At 38.0% G+C, this 17,082-nt stretch overlaps 1 protein-coding gene across 1 annotated transcript in view; it reads right to left on the reverse strand.

Annotated features, from left to right (window-relative positions):
• The window catches only part of USP42 (ubiquitin specific peptidase 42), a 35,743-nt gene that overhangs the window by 15,840 nt on the left and 2,821 nt on the right, over positions 1–17,082 (reverse strand). The window contains exons 2-7 of the mRNA XM_082671593.1: positions 15,467–15,716; positions 13,182–13,382; positions 3,986–4,096; positions 2,195–2,297; positions 1,205–1,272; positions 455–525 (exon numbers count right to left, since the gene is read on the reverse strand). Of these exons, the coding sequence (XP_082527719.1) occupies positions 455–525; positions 1,205–1,272; positions 2,195–2,297; positions 3,986–4,096; positions 13,182–13,382; positions 15,467–15,707 (795 nt within the window). The 5' untranslated portion in view covers positions 15,708–15,716. The remainder of the gene's footprint in view (positions 1–454; positions 526–1,204; positions 1,273–2,194; positions 2,298–3,985; positions 4,097–13,181; positions 13,383–15,466; positions 15,717–17,082) is intronic.

The following is a 17,082-nucleotide window of genomic DNA, read 5'->3' on the forward strand; positions in this document are numbered from 1 at the left end:
CAGTTTATGTCAAGCTGTTAACAAGAGTACATTCTGAGGGATAGGACCTCAACGTCTCTGCAATGTTTCTCATTTTTGTCACTAGTGTGTATTACACTTGTAATCAGAAAAACAAAAGCTTAAGACAACAAAAAATAGGAGTTTAGAAACTGCAAGAAGCAAAACAGCACCTAAAGAATAACCACCACCTAAATTTGGCTAATATAGGCATCAGAATCTGGTTTTATTAAGATTAAGTGAAAAGTCAAAGGGTGATAAAATTATTAAACGTTTTAAGTTTTTTATGATGCCTAATACAAAGCTTAAATAATCTCCTCTAAATAAAGTCCTAGCCTATTAAAATTTTCAATTTATATTCTCTAACAAGTGTAGTCTAAATTATAAGTGAACTATACATACATAAAGTATGACTGACTTTTTTTAACTTCACCACCACAACAACTATCAAACTTACCTTTATTTCCAATGTTATGTCGAGATATGGATCAAAAGTATCTGACACACCTTTGCAATTTAAACATTTGACTGAAATAAAAAGAAAATGCAAAGGATAAGCCAAGTATAATCAGCATGGCAATACCAACTACTGAAATGACAGAACATATAAATACTATCACAAAATAAAACACACAAGGTACTTTCTTCGCTATCACATTGGGCAAACCATTTACCACTGCACAGTGAGAGGCACTAATGTGATGCACACTCGCCGCTGGCTGGAGTGGAAACCGGCATAGGCTCTCGGAAGAGGGACACGGCAGAGCCAAAGTTCAAAATAAACACACCCTTTGATAAGGAGATTCTAAAAAATTATCCTGTGTATATACACTTTTACATGCACATAAAGGCATGTGTATACAGGGATGTTCAATGAAGCACTGATGGTAACAACAACAACAAAAATTAGAAACAATCTAAAAATTCCCTGATAGGGAACTAAAATAAATGGAATACTACTGCAACTGTGAAAGACTCTGTTAGACCTATATGTGCTGAAATGTAAAAAGGTTTCCAATGTGAAAAGAAGCCAGTCTGCTCATGCACAGGAAACTACTGGAATGGGACAGGGGCTGCCTCTGAGGATGGGGGATGGGAGTCTGCGCCGGAAGGGAGATACACTTTCCATTATTAACCCTTTCCTATCCTTTGCATTTTTTAAACCACATACTGTATCACACTTATCAACCTTTAAACAGAAGTTTACCTCTAGATCTTAGGTATCCTCCAAATATCTGGCAAACGAGTGTGGTAGCCTGGGTGTGTCTGTCTAATCTGAAAAAGTCAAACAGTAAAATGAGAGAAGAGTTCTACAAGAACGACAGAGGCTATAACCAGATTTTAAAAGCATGTACATCTATAAAAGAACGAGAATTCAAACAGCAGAGCTGCACAGTATGTGTGACAGCCAGAGAATAGCCTTGCCTCATCAGAACACAGTGAGGGTTTGGGGTGAGGCAGGAAAAGAGGTAGCCTGGTATTAAGAAGGGACTTCAAAATTAAGTCAGGAATCTGGCCCTGAAGCAAGTAGTAAGAGGAAGTCACCCTAAAGTAGGACTGTGACACCGAGTGTGAGGACTTGCCGGCGAAGGCAGGGAACACAGAGCATTCTCCCCTGTTCTGCAGCTACTGTCATACTGACAAGGATAGCCTGGGCGAGGCAGTGCTGATGGCAGTGGGAAGGGAATGGGAGACTTGCTGGGTGTGTTGAGGCAATACAAGTGGGTTAGGACTTGTTATCTAATTGTTTCTCCAATCTTCCTCTTGAGCCCACATTTAGATTTTAAAGAAGAAACTGCAGAAACTGGTAAGTGACCAGAATGAGAAAGACACAGGGAACAAATACAGATTTTAAAGTCTAGAGATCAACTCAGAAAACGTTGGCACAAGAAAGGAGAAGTGGTTAGTTTTGACCTGCAGAGGGATGATGATACCCAGAAATTAAATCATGTCAAGACCAATATTCATGTCCTGACATCTGTAATTAAATCCAAATTATTATAGTAAGCACACCTTTTAAAATTTCAACCATTTGAAAATAATGCCAATCACTGGAGGAAGAGGCAGCGCAAAGTCAAAAGTTGAGGCCGAAAGAGAGCTCTGCACACCCATCGTAAAAGGCTAGACTGAGTTCTGGTGAGCCAGCGAGGTAGGCGGGGGGTGGGAATGGGGGTTGACGGATGCTGTGTGTACTCACTTGTTGCTGCCATTCAAGCATGCTTTTTGCATAGCATCAACAGTGTGCTGAAGGAATTCATGGGCATCTTCTTGGCTTCCAAAGCGGAAGTGCCTAGCTATGCCTATAAAGTTCGAGTAAAGACACAGCTTTATCATCACGTGACATGCGGGGCTGTACTCCCCCAAAAGTTACATCTTATGTCAATACGTTGGTTAGAAAATACCCGATAATTATTTTATGAGGAAACAGCATTAATAAGCTCCCCTGAGAACAGCTAGGACAAGCCCTTTAGACCATTAAAAGTCCACATGGGCTAGAGTTGCTGAGAGCCCAGAGACTCTATGTCTTCAGCAATAAAATGATACCTGAATAAATTCAACTTTGGCTGTACTGTTTCAAAAATTTGTCCCAAATGTTATGTCAGTGCACACATCTTAAATCTGGCCCTAGATCTCCCTGAGAGAATCCATGTAAAACATAAATGTGTGAACCTATCTAAATTCTATCCCAATAACCTAGAGAACACACTATATTCTCCACTGAGTATCACCTTGGTCCTATTTCTAATTGACTAAACAGCCGCAAGACAAAATTACATAATAATGAAAAACAACACAAAAGTATAAACAATATACATAGAATTTTAATGTGTATGAATATATATAAATATATATTAACTTGAATCTCATGAAATTGCCAATATTCTACCAGTTCTGACCTACAAAAATGACAATTTCATTATTCAACCATATATGTTTGGAGTTAGCAGGCGGTGTATGTTCATGGATGTATGTATATACACACAATGACATTCTCTTAAAGACTAAGTTTAAAAATATTAGACATGCCTGCCGTATGTGTATGTGTATGTGTGTGTGTGTGTGTGTGTGTGTGTGTGTGTGTGTGTGTGTGTGTAATATATACACGTAATTAAACAAACAAAATCACCCCTGGCTAAAATTCTGCCGGGATCCTATAATGTTTAAAAAATTTTTGCATTGTCTACTCTGGCCTGTTAATAGTACCAAGGGCCAATATAACACCTCTTTATCTTCAGCAGCTTTTTAGGCAAAAAGATTATAAATTGTCACTGTGTAATTATCCACCCCTATAATTACCCAGCTAGACAGCAGAGTAAGAGTTAGGTTTTTGTTTTATTCGCAAGCATTTTTTATTCCAACTCAGTTAATTAAGATGATGTAAAAGCTTACTGCAAAAAACATACAGAAAGTGCATAAAAATATTTCATGTGACCTATCAGGATCATTACAATTCAAGAGGAAATTTTAAAGTCATTTAAAAATTGTATAGAAAAAGTGAAATTTATCCACAAATTTGCTAAGTTATGAGTATAAAATTTTCTTTAAAAGTATAATTAACTTTATTTTGATAATTCCCATCACTATGTATAGTGTACTACTCATTCATTGAATTAAAACTAACTGAAAACTAAAGAAACCTGCGGGACAATATTAGAGTTAGTATTAGCATAGAAATCCAAATATCTGAGAAAAACACTGTAAAACTTATCAATGATTTTATTAATAAATTGAGTTTTTAAAAATTTTTAATGTGTTTATATATTAAACTGAATACCACCTTCTTTACTATATTGTCATCTTTTACTTTAGGTTTCAAAATGTGTTTATATAGTAAATAGTTTACTAAAAACCTGTTATTCATTAAAGACATATACATATACAATAAGCTGTTTGTTGTAATACACAAGGAGCTCATCATCTACCAGTTAGACCATTAAGACCAATTAGCTAACAAATACTAATATAAACTACTATAGAGGATACTTACGCCGCATCTCATTAATGACAAACATCGGTTTAATAACATCCCCAGGATGGTTCAGCACTTGTGTGATATGAGCCTGCATTGTACACATCATACAAAATCCTTCTGCATGACCTGAAAGATAACAGATGATAATCCTCCAAATTAGCAAAATATGACTCTATATATACATCAAGGGGTATTATAAATAACGGGCACACTCCTGAAATAAGAATAACAGTTACAGGACTTCCCTGGTGGCGCAGTGGTTAAGACTCCACACTCCCAATACAGGGGGCCTGGGTTTGAGCCCTGGTCCGGGAAGATCCCACATGCTGCGGAGCAACTAAGCCTGTGCGCCACAACTACTGAGCTTGCGCTCTAGAGCCCACGAGCCACAACTACTGAGCCCGCATGCTACAACTACTGAAGCCCGCGTGCCTAGAGCCTGTGATCTGCGAAAAACACAAGCCACTGCAATGAGAAGTCCGCACACCACAACAAAGAGTAGCCCCCACTCACCACAACTAGAGAAAGCCCGTGCGCAGCAACGAAGAACCAACGCAGCCATAAATAAATACATTAATTAATTAATTAAAAAAAAAGTTTTGGGACATAGCTAAAGCAGTGTTGCAAGGGAAATTTACAGTAATACCAATATCAGAAGCAAAAACAAGGATATCAACCCTGCAGACATCAAAAGGATAACAAGGGAATACTATAAATAACTTCACACACATAAATTTGACAACTTTGGAAAAATGGACCAATTCCTCAAAAGAAGTGAACTACCACAACCCACCCAATATAAAATAATTGCAATAGCGCTATACTTATTAAGGAAATTAAACTTGCAATTTTAAAACTCCCAGAATAGAAATCTCCAGGCCAAGATAGTTTCCCTGATGGATTCTACACTAAATAAGAATTTACATCAATTCTACACAATCTCTTCCGAAAAACAGGAGTTAACATATCCCAAATTCATTTTATAAAGCTAGTATTACCCTGATACCAAAACCACACAAAGGTGGTACAAAAACAGAAGATTAAAGAGCGACATATCTCATGAACACATGTAAAAATCCTTAACAAAAATTCAGCAAAATATAAAAATAAACATCATGACCAAACGGAGTTTATTCCAGAGATACAAAGATGACTCAGTACTGGAAAATCTACCAGTGTAATCCACTATATTAATAAGCTGAAGAAGAAATTCACATGATCATATCAATTTGACACAGAAAAAGCTATTGACAAAAATCACTCATTCAAGATAAAAAGCGGGAATCAGTAAAACAGAAATAGAAGAGGAAAAAAGAAATAGAGGGGAACTTCCTTGACTTGATAAAAAGGAAAAACCTACAGCTAACATCAAACTGAATGCTTTTCCCCTAAGATCAGAAATGAGGCAAGGACGTCAGCTCTGAGCACTCTTATTCAACATATTGCTGGAAGTTCTAGCCAGTGAAATAAGGCAAGAAAAGGGAATAAAGGACACAGATCAGTAAGGAGTAAGTAAAAATGTCCCTATCTGCATATGACATGATTCTCTACATAGAAAAATACAAGGACTCCCAAAAGAAAAAAAAAAAGCCTAGAAATATTAAGTGAAGTCAGTAAGGTCAATATACAAAAATCAAATGTATTTTTATATACCAGCAATAAAAATGTGAACACCAAAATTAAAAATATAATGATGCTTATAATTCCTCAAAAAATAAAAGGATTAGGTGTAGATCTAACAAAACAAAACATGCTGATTAACTACACAACACTGATGAAACAAAGTAAAGAAGATCTAAGTAAATGGAGAGACACACCACATCCACAGACTGGAAATGTCAGCATAGTAGAGACGTCAATTCTCCCCAAACTGAGATACAGGTTTAACAAAATTTCTATCAAAATCCCAACAAGATTTTTTTGTACATATAGACAAGATTATTCTGTAATTTATATGGAAAGACAAAGGAACCAGAATAGAAAAAAACAATTTTGAAAAAGAATAAGTGGATGGACTCACTCTACCTGATATCAAGATTTATTACATAGCTACAATAACAAAGACCAACCGTGTTGTGGGACAGATACATACCTTAACAGAACAGAATAGGGGACCCAGAGATAGACCCACACAAATACACCCAAGTGATTTTTTTACAAAAGTGCAAAAGCAATTAATGAAGGAAAGATAGCCTTTTAAACATATGGTGCTAGAGCAACTGGATATCCACAGACAGAAAAACTAAACCTCATGCTATACAAAAATTAACGTAAAATGGATCACATACCTAAATGTAAAACTACAGAACTTGTAGGAAAAAAAATAGGAGAAAATCTTTAGGATCAAAGGCTATGCAAAGAGATCTTATACTTGACAGCAAAAGCACAATCCATAAAAGGAAAAATTGGACTTCACCAAAATTTAAAACTTTTGCTCTGTGAAAGACCCTGTTAAGGGGATGAAAAGACAAGCTTCAAACTGGCAGGAAATGTTGGAAATATACATCCGAAAAAGACCTAATATCTAGAATATATAAAGAACAAAACAACAATATAAAAACAAAGAACACAATAGAAAATGAACAAAAGACACAAAGAGATATTTTCCAAAGGGGATATATACAGATGGTAAATAAACACATGGAGAGAAGTTCAAGACCTTTAGGCATTAGGGAAATGCAAATTAAAACTACAATGAGATATCATTATACTCATCATTACCGTATGGCTAAAATGAAAAACAGTGAAACACCAAATGCTGGCAACAATGCAGAGCCACTGGAGCGCAATACACTGCTGGTGGGAACGTAAACTGGTCAGCCACTCTGGAAAACTACCTGGCAATTTCTTACCAAACTAAACACGCAACTACCTTATGACCCAGCAACTGTAGTTCTGGGCATTTATTCCAGAGAAATAAAGACTTGTGTTCACACATATGCTCTACACACTAATGTTTACAGCAGCTCTATTCATAATATCCAGAAACTGGAAACAACCCAGATGTCCTTTAAGGGATGAGCGGTTCAACAAATTGTGGTCCATCCATACCATGGAATACTAGTCAGCAATAAAAAGGAACAAATTATTAATATACACAACAAAGTGAATGAATATCCAGAGACTTATGTGGAGTGAAAAAGCCAATCCCTACTATATAATTCAACATATGTAACATTCTTGAAATGACAAAATAATAGAAGTGATAACTAGTAGTTGCCAGGGATTAAGGAGGAGGTGGGGACACGAGTGAAGTGGGCTTGGCTATAAAAGGGAAACATGATCCTTAGTGATGGAAATGTTCTGTACCTTGACTGTATCGATATCAATATCCTGGCTGTGAGACTGAACTACAGTGTCACCACTGGGGGAAACTGGGTAAGGGTACATAGGAGGCCTCTGTGTAATTTCTTACAACTGCAAGTAAATCTAAAATTACCTCAAAATAAAGTTTAGCTTCAAAAAAAGGCAAAATAAAAATATTTCAGACCAAGAATAAAAAACAAACAAATAAATAAAACAAAACCCAAAAAACAGAGTTTGGGGGCTTCCCTGGTGGCGCAGTGTTTAAGAATCCACCTGCCAATGCAGGGGACACGGGTTCGACCCCTGGTACAGGAAGATCCCACATGCCGTGGAGCAACTAAGCCCAGGCGCCACAACTACTGAGCCTGCGCTCTAGAGCCCATGAGCCACAACTACTGAGCCTGTGTGCCACAACTACTGAAGCCCACGCACCTAGAGCCCATGCTCCATAACAAGAGAGGCCATCACAATGAGAAGCCCGTGCACCACAAGGAAGAGTAGCCCCTGCTCGCCGCAACTAAAGCCCGCACCCAGCAATGAAGACCCAACGCAGCCAAAAATAAATAAATAAATAAATTTATTAAGAAAACCAACCAACCAAACAAACACAAAAAACAGTTTGTCACCAACAAGAAAAGTTAAGGGAATTCCTCCAGGCATATGAAAAAATACCAGATGGATGTCTGGATCTACACAAAGGAATTAAAAGCAGTGGAAATGATAAAAGAGTAAGTAAATATAAAAGACTGGTAAAGAAACCTTAACAAACTACTTAAAACTTTTAAATTTTATTTAAAGCAAAATAATACAATATATTATGTGGATACAAATTAAGTAAAAATAAAACGTGTGACAACAATAGCACAAATGCCTAGAGAGAGACCATGAAAGTATACTGTCATAAAGTCCTTATACTACACAAGAAATGTAATAGTATCTCAATGCAAGCTATGGTAAGTTAAAAATGTATGCTAAACCCTAAAGCAACCACTAAAAAGAGAAAACAAAGTTAGAGAAAATATGCCAATAATGGAGAGGAAATATAAAATTACTCATTCCAAAAGAAAGCAGAAAACGATGAAAAAGGGAACAAAGAATACAGGACAATTAGAAAACAAATAGCAAGATGGTAAATGTAAAACCAATCATATCAATACTCTCATTAAATATAAATGATTTATATTTTAAAAGGCAGAGACTGTAAGACTGGATTAAAAAACAAGAACAAACTATAGGCTGTTTACAAGAAATCCACTTTAAATATAAACACAAATAGGTTAAAAGTTAAAAGATGGAAAAAGACATACCATGCTAACATTAATAAGAAAACTGGAGTGGCTCTATTTCAGACAAAGCAGATTTCAGAGTAAAGCATACTATTTGGGATAAAGAGGGTCATTTCATAAGTTATAAATAGGTCAGTTCACCAAGAGGTCATAATAACCTTAAGTGACAGAGTTTCACAATACATGAAGCAAAACTGATAGAACAGAATGAAGAAACAAATTCAAAAATTTCTTTTATTTCAACATACCTCTCTCAAAATTTGATAGAACAAGTAGACAGAAAAGCAGTGAAAGGACATAAAAGACAACCTCAACAACATTATCAAGTAACTAAACATAATCAGCATTTATAGAAACTCCAACCAACACAGCAGAATACACATCCTTATTAAGTACACGTGGAATATTTAACAAGCTAGACCACGTTCTGGTGCATAAAACAAGTCTCAAGTTTCAAAGGATTCAAACAATAAAAGTATCTTCTCTGACCACAATGGAATTAAAGTAACAGGTAATCAGTAACAGGACAATTTCCGAAAAATCCCCAATCATCTCGCAACTAAAAACACGCCTCTAAGTAATCATAAGGGCATCAATCAAGTAATTGTATTAAAAAAACTACTAGAATTAAGGAGCTGAGCAAAGTTGTAGGATACAAGATCAATAAACAAAGTTCAACTGCATTTCTATATTCTCACAATGAACAATCAAAAATCGAAATTCAAAAACTATTACCATTTATAATAGCTTTCAAAAATATGAAATACTTAGGGATAAATCGGATTAAAAAATGTACAAATTGTACTTGTATACTGAAAACTATGCAACACAGCTAAGAAAAACTGAAGATAACCTAAATAAATACCTAGTTTGTGGGTCAGAAGACAATACTGTTTGGATGTCATTCGTCCCAAACTGATGTACAGATTCAACACAATCCTAATCAAAATCTCAGGAAGCTTTTTTGTAGAAATTGACAAACTGATTTCAAAATTCATTTGGAAATGCAAAGGACCAAGAATGGCCAAAACAACTTTGAAAAAGGAGAACAAAGTTGGAAAAGTTACCTGACTTCAAAACTTTTAAATATATAGTAACAAGGCACTGTGCTATGGTGTCAAGACAGATAGTGGATCAGTGTAACAAAACAGAGTCCAGAAATAGATCCGTATGTATATGATCAATTGATTTTTGTTGCTGCTGCTGTTGTTGTTTTTGCGGTACGCGGGCCTCTCACTGCTGCGCCTCTCCTGTTGCGGAGCACAGCAGCCATGGCTCACGGGCCCAGCCGCTTCGCGGCACGTGGGATCTTCCCGGACCGGGGCACAAACCCGCACCCCCTGCATCGGCAGGCGGACTCCCAACCGCTGCGCCACCAGGGAAGCCCTGATCAATTGATTTTTGACAAAGGTACAAAAACAATTCAGTAGAGAAACGGCTATCTTTTGAACAAATAGTGCTGGAACAACTGGATATCCATATTGAAAAACATGAACTTTAATCCATTCTTCACACCACAAATAAAAATTAACTCAAAATGTATCACTGACCTAAATATAAAAACTGAAAGTATAAAACTGCTAAAAACTAAAGGGAAAATCGTTGCAACCTCTCGTTAGGCAGATTTCTTAAATACAACACCTAAAGCACAGATGATAACAATGGAAAAATAATGAAGTAGTATTCTTCAAAACTAAAAACATGCTCTTTGAAAGACAGTGTGAGGAGACTATTTTCTCCAGATTGGGAAACATTTGCAAATTACATATCTGATAAAGGGCTTCTATCCAGAATACATAAAGAACTCTCAAAACTCAACGATAAGAAAACTACGCAATTTTAAATCAGGCAAAAGATATGAGCAGGCGCCTGAGCAAAGCAAATACACAGATGGCAAAGAACCATATGGAGAGATGTTCAACATCATTATTCATTACGGAAATGCAAATTAAAACCACAGTAAGATACTATTATACTACACACCTATTAGAGTGGCTAAAATTGGAAAGACTGACCACGCCAAGTATTAGGGGAGATAGGGAACAAATGGAAGTTTCATTCACTGCTGGTGGAAATGTAAAATATCACAATCCCTTTGGGAGACAGTTTGGAAGTAACTTAAAGTTAAGCGCACACATACTATAGGACCAAGCCATTCCTCTCCTAGATATTTACCCACAAGAAATGAAAACATGTCCTTACAAAGACTTCAAGGTAGCTTAATTTGTTGTTTTGTTTTGTTTTGTGTTTTGGCTGCGTTGGGTCTTCGTTGCTGCGTGCAGGCTTTCTCTAGTTGTGGCGAGTGGGGGCTACTCGTCGTTGCGGTGCATGGGCTTCTCATTGTGGTGGCTTCTCTTGTTGCAGAGCACTAGGCACGCGGGCTTTGGCAGTTGCAGCACATGGGCTCGGTAGTTGTGGCTCATGGACTCTAGAGCGCAGACTCAGTAGTTGTGACGCACAGGCTTAGCTGCTCCGTGGCATGTGGGATCTTCCCAGACCAGGGATTGAACCGGTGTCCCCTGCATTGGCAGGTAGATTCTTAACCACTGCGCCACCAGGGAAGTCCTCATAGTAGCTTAATTTGTGATGGCCCAAAATGGGAAATCACCCAAATGTCCATCAATAGGTGAATGGAGAATCAAACTGTGGTACATCTATCCATACAATGGAATACTACTCAGCAATAAAAATTAACTATTGATACATGCAACAACATGGAATAATGCTGAAATAACTGTGCTGAGTGAAAGAAGCCAGGCAATATAAAAATATATACTGCGTAATTCCACATAGAAGACATTCTAGAAAATACAAACTAATCGGTAGCAAACAGAAAGCGTATCAGGGGCTGCCTGGGGTGGAGGGGATGAGGGACAGGAAAGGGCGGGAGGGGCTGATTTCAAAGGAGCACTGAGACTCTTTAGGGGGCAATGAGTATGTCCATGATGTAGACTGTGGGGATCGTTTCATGGGTATACACAAATGTCAAAATGCATCAAATTGTGTATTTTAAACATGCAATTTATTGTTTATCAACAACACCTCAATAAAGCTGAGAAAACAGAGAGAAAGAGAAAACTACCAATGGCCTATAAAAGACAGGCACCTAATTCTGGATACCCCGAGTGTCTGCATTTTTGTCTCCATCCTCTCTCTCTCTGTCCAGGTGCCAGTGCTGGGTTTTCATCCACATCCTACTTTCATTAAGTGCAAAAGTGATAGGAAAGCTGTCTGTGGGGAATGAATTATGGACTTAAAAAGGAAGAAAATGAGGGCAAACAGAATCTTCCTTCTGTAATTTGAAACCCTGGCATAAGAAACACCTCTTGATGGTGAGATTCTAGGTGATTTTCTTTTGGTTACCTTAAAATTTTCTGTACTTTCCAAATTCTTTAAAACCATAATTTTGCTCTTTGGGGGAATAAAGTTTTAAAAGAGTGAGTCTAAATTCTCCATTAAGTAAAAAACTATTTGGGAATTCCCTGGTGGTCCAGTGGTTAGGACACGGCACCTTCACTGCCGAGGGCCCAGGTTCAATCCCCGGTCGGGGGACTTCCCTGGTGGTCCAGTGGCTAAGGCTCCACGCTCTCAGTGCAGGGGGCCCCGTTTGATCCCAGGTCAGGGAACTAGATCCCACATGCATGCTGCAACTAAGAGTTCGCATGCTTCAACTAAAGATCCCACATGCCACAACTAAAGAACCCGCACGCCGCAATGAAGATCAAAGATCCCGCGTGCTGCAATGAAGACTCGGCACAGCCAAATAAATAAATAAATAAATAAATAAATAAATCCCTGGTGGGGGAACTAAGATCCCACAAGCCACAAAAAAAAAAACAAAAAAGTAAAGGGCTATTCAAAAAGAAACCAAGGGGCTTTTTTTTCACCCTAATAATGAAGGACCAGCACCCTAACATACACACACACACATTAATGTAGATCAAAGAACAGGGAGATTTCACTTATCAAGGGTGAAGAGTATGTACAACACTATATGCAGAAGGTCAAAACCTCAAAAAACGGGTATGTTCTAAATTCTGAATTTCACTAGTTGACCACGGAGTTGGCTCTCACCTAATTAAAGACATAACGTGTGTTAACTAACTTCCTGCCCTCTGGGTTGAAAACCGAGCTCTCACACACTAAAGGGAAAGTCCTGCATGAATTTCCAGGAGGTGAGGACCAGTGACAAGAGGCTCCTCTCCGTTAATGCTTAAAGCCTGTAAATGAATCAAGCGTTCAACACAGGATGGATGCCAGGAGAAGTGGGATTCTTAGCCCTGCTTGTCCCAAGCTGTTGACAGTAGACATTTATGTCACATTTTTTAGTCACATTTTTTAGCAAGTGCAGAAAGCCAGCAGGGGCTTCAGAAATGCCAAATGCTGATAAAATATGTTTCTTTTAAAATAATTCTACAGGTCAAATCATGTGCAAAATGTTTTTTATGCGACCTGAATGTAAATCTTTGTCTTCCTCCATGATTTCTAAAAGAAGAAACCAACTCCTTAGTGATGATCAAATTCTTGGCTTAAAGCTTCACTTTCATTTCAGAGAAAAAAAATGAAAGTAGGTTAGCATACCATAACACTATACACATAAAATAATACAGAACACTTACATGTCTTGGAGTGTTCGTGTGATAGCATGTAGTTGGCAAGTGGTGGTGTATAAGTTAAACACTGCAGCGCTGCGTTGGCAAAACAGGTATTGCCCAAATTCTGGAGCCCAGCTCCTACTCTATGAGTTTGCTGCCACTTAAGACAAATCTTCTCAGATGGGAAAAGAATTTTTTCTGGAGGAGCAATGCCATCACCTAGAGCTAGAAAAATAAACAAATATTTAAAAAGAAAGCTTTGTATACTTCCGAAGCTGCATAAATAGCAACACATCAAACCTGAATCTGATCAAGATTCTTATGACCAGCTAACCAGAAATACAGGGGAGAAAGGGACATTTTAAAAGAAAGAGCCCAGAATGTGGGAAACTCTATATGATTTGGTTTCTTTGATAAACAAACTGCAAGGACAAAAAAAGTGGGGGGCAGCATATAACAGATTAAAAAAAACTTAAAAGATATTCACCAAATGCAAAGCATAGACCTTGTTTGGAGGTTGATTTCAACAGCCAACTGTTAAAAAAAATTATACAACAACCAGGGAAATCTGCACATTGACTGGATTTTTAATATAAAAAGCTTTTAATTTTCAGACATGATTTCTTTAAATATACACACTGAACTATTTATAGATGAAGTATAAAGTCCTGGATTTGCTTTAAAATGATGGGGAGTGGGGAGAGGAGTAAGTGGGTGGAGGTATAATTGGCCAGGAGCTGATAAACATCAAAGCTGGCTGAGGGGCACGTGAGACTTCATTACAATTATTCTCTCTTCTGCACCTACTTAAAATTTTTCATTAAAATAATTTTAAAAATAAACAAAGTACAACACAGTAAAAGTGCAGGAAAGTCGATTCCCTGTAATATGTGCTGAGGATGCTCATGTTCTGTACCCCCAGCAGCACGTCATCCTCACCATCATCTCACCTCCTCAGTCCTCACTAGCTGTCGGATACTCTCAATTCTAAAGGCTGGTAGTGATGTCATCCCAAATTTACCAGCAGGGAAACAGGCTGTTAGGCATCACTATACATACTCATAAGTATAGTCTACATGGTCTAAAAATTTCTTATCTATTTTTAAAACTTACAAACAGATTGCTAATGATACTCAGGCGAGGCTCAAAAACAATTTATTTAGGAAAGGTCAAAAATCATCCACAGCAAGACTGTTTTTTCAAAAGTTCAGCAGTTCCTCAGTACTACCAAAGAGTGAGATGCCCAATGGATGGTTCTCTACTTTAATAGCAATATTGAGTGTTTAAGCATGCAAAAAGGCAGGCTTCAGCTTCCCGAAGAAGGGAGATCAAAATCAGGAAAGGAGAAATGGATGTTCAAAGAGCGTGACAAGGGCCCCCAAAAGGGCCAGGTGGGGTGATACAAACTAAATCCTGAGGAAGAGAGAGGAGCCCCAGCAAGGTGACAGGAGGCTGGAGTCTGTGAGAGGATGTCCTGTGGGAATGCCCTGCTTATAAAGATCTTTAAACCCCTCTGTATAACATTCAGTTACGTTGTTTGATTTGTGATGTAAATGTCCCGTCACCCAAAACACCTTCAGCAAATCCTACCACCCACCTCCACATCACAATATCACACGCACTAGGAAGACTCAAAACAAAAAACGTGAGAGCCAAATTATTCTAGACCAAACAATGTTCTGTGTGGGAACTAATCTCTTAAGGTTTCAAAGCTTCCAAATCCGAAAGTCTCAGGAGTACCAACTAAAGTGTCAATGTCTTACTTATCAGCATGGGTTTTAACAAATATAACCACATTAACCTGGCTTTATACATAATGTAACATTTACAGGATCTGCTCGCTTTCAAAGAGCTTTATTTCTACAGACGATTTTAACTGGCAAAAACTAAACAAACAAAAACAAAGTTGGGTGGAGCTCATTTGTCAAAAGGCAACCATTTTTAAAAACATTAAAAAAATCTTTAAATTTTTAAAAGGTAGACATTTACTTAGGGCACTATAGTTAACGGACAAGTTAATGAAATGCTTGCCCATCTCAACTCTCACCAAAACAAAGTTTATCCTTCAAAAAATTAGGAATTCAACTACAAATAAATTCATAGTAACTAAAAATAATCTTACCTTGCTATGATACATATGTTAATCATGAACAAGCAGCAGAGGAAAATGAAGCCTGTCAAATAATGTAACTCTGCTGGCCATTCAGGTGGCAGTGTATCTTGCAAAATAAGCCCCTCTCTGAAACTACCAACCCACTGACAGCATTTATACAGGAGTTTCTTGTAGTGATTCTTCTAGAAAGTAGTACCTTGATCCTTTGGTGGTGATGGTTTTGATTTTTCAGGTACAGGTGAACTTGAATAAACTACAGCACCAGGTACTGGTCCTAAAGAAAGCGCGTGACTTGAAACATCATTTAATGAAGACACAGTACCCCAGCTGGCAGAACCTGCCTCCATGTCTCCAGGTGAGACTGCCTCAGAACTGCCAGGCTGGTTCTGACAGGTTGATGGGTCTGAAGATTCTGAAGCTTTGTCACCTGTGGTCATTGTTCACCTCTGTAAAAGATGAGAAAAGCATACATTTGTTTCATAAGGTAAGAAGAGTAATCTACTTATTCTACCATTAGATCTTTGAAAACAATTAAAAACGGCTAGGTTAATTTTCCAACAAATCACCCCAATACAAAAGCAACACTATTTTTTAACTTTGTAATAATTTCCTTGGGATATTTACTGTTGTGCTAATCTGAACATGCCAACAATTTTTAATTATAAAATCTTCAATGAAGTATTTGATTAGATCTTGTCATTCTATTCCATGCCCTCTGAAAATCTGCTATTTCGTTTTATAATCAGGTATCTCAATTTCCAACTCTATACATTCACAAAGTACCTATATTTTTTCTCTCCCTTGCTTAAACCTAGAATGTGAAATGCACTAACACATTTGGCTCAATTTTCAATTCATATGTAATTCCTCAAGGAAAAGTCTCAACTACATGAAAAGAAAATCTAGCTTTAATTTGAAGCTTAAAGTCCAAAATGACATTGTTTGAAATATATTACTTTTTTTAATACAGGAAGTCTCACTTTTGAAACACATTTTGAAGAGGCTCATTTATTTCGCATATATGATTTTTTAAAATGAAGTCCATAAGGCATTACTTACATCAAACTGGAACACAAATACATGTTATAAAAGTACTTAATTATAATTTTCTCTCTGAACCCTATTAAAATCTTAGGGCCACCACTAACTGAGCACTTTCTATGTGCTAGGCATTGTGTCACCCACTGAACACACACTAACTTACTTAATTTTCATAATGACCTATGAGAGACTGGACAGAATCCACTGGGTCTACGAAATGGAGCAACTATTACCCAAACTAGTCACTACTGGGAAAAGGTCCCAAGCCCAACATTCCCGGCTGGGCTCTACCAAACTCCACAACACAGCACTTTAGGAACGTTTCCCATATTGTCTAGCGGCAACCAAATCTAGCAGAGGCCACTGCTCTGCAGACGATCTTCCAGGCGGCCCCGAGTGCCTCCGGCCCAGCATCCCGACACCCGGACTCTGGACACTGGCCGCCCTAGGAGCCTCTCCGTGCCCCTGGTCCTGTCCTGTCTTCTCTCTCCAGGCTCTGCACATGCTGTTCTTTCCCCAAACTTCCTCCACCCTTCCACCTCCAGCCAGTGAACACCTTCTCCGTTTAGAATTCATTTCCTCTGGGACACTTTCCTTGATAGTCCCCTCCCCCAAGACAGTCTGAGAACCCCTCCTGGAAGCTCTGGTGGCACCCTGGGCACCCTCGGGCTGATTTCCAGATTTCCACCTTAGCGCTCACAGCCATCCTGCCTGCGGCTCTCCATCATGTTCTTGTTTACATGCCCTGACCTGGCACAAGGAAAGCTCTCC

The sequence above is a fragment of the Grampus griseus genome (genome assembly GCF_964374135.1).
Source record: "Grampus griseus genome assembly, chromosome: 14".
Classification (NCBI taxonomy): Eukaryota; Metazoa; Chordata; class Mammalia; order Artiodactyla; family Delphinidae; genus Grampus; species Grampus griseus.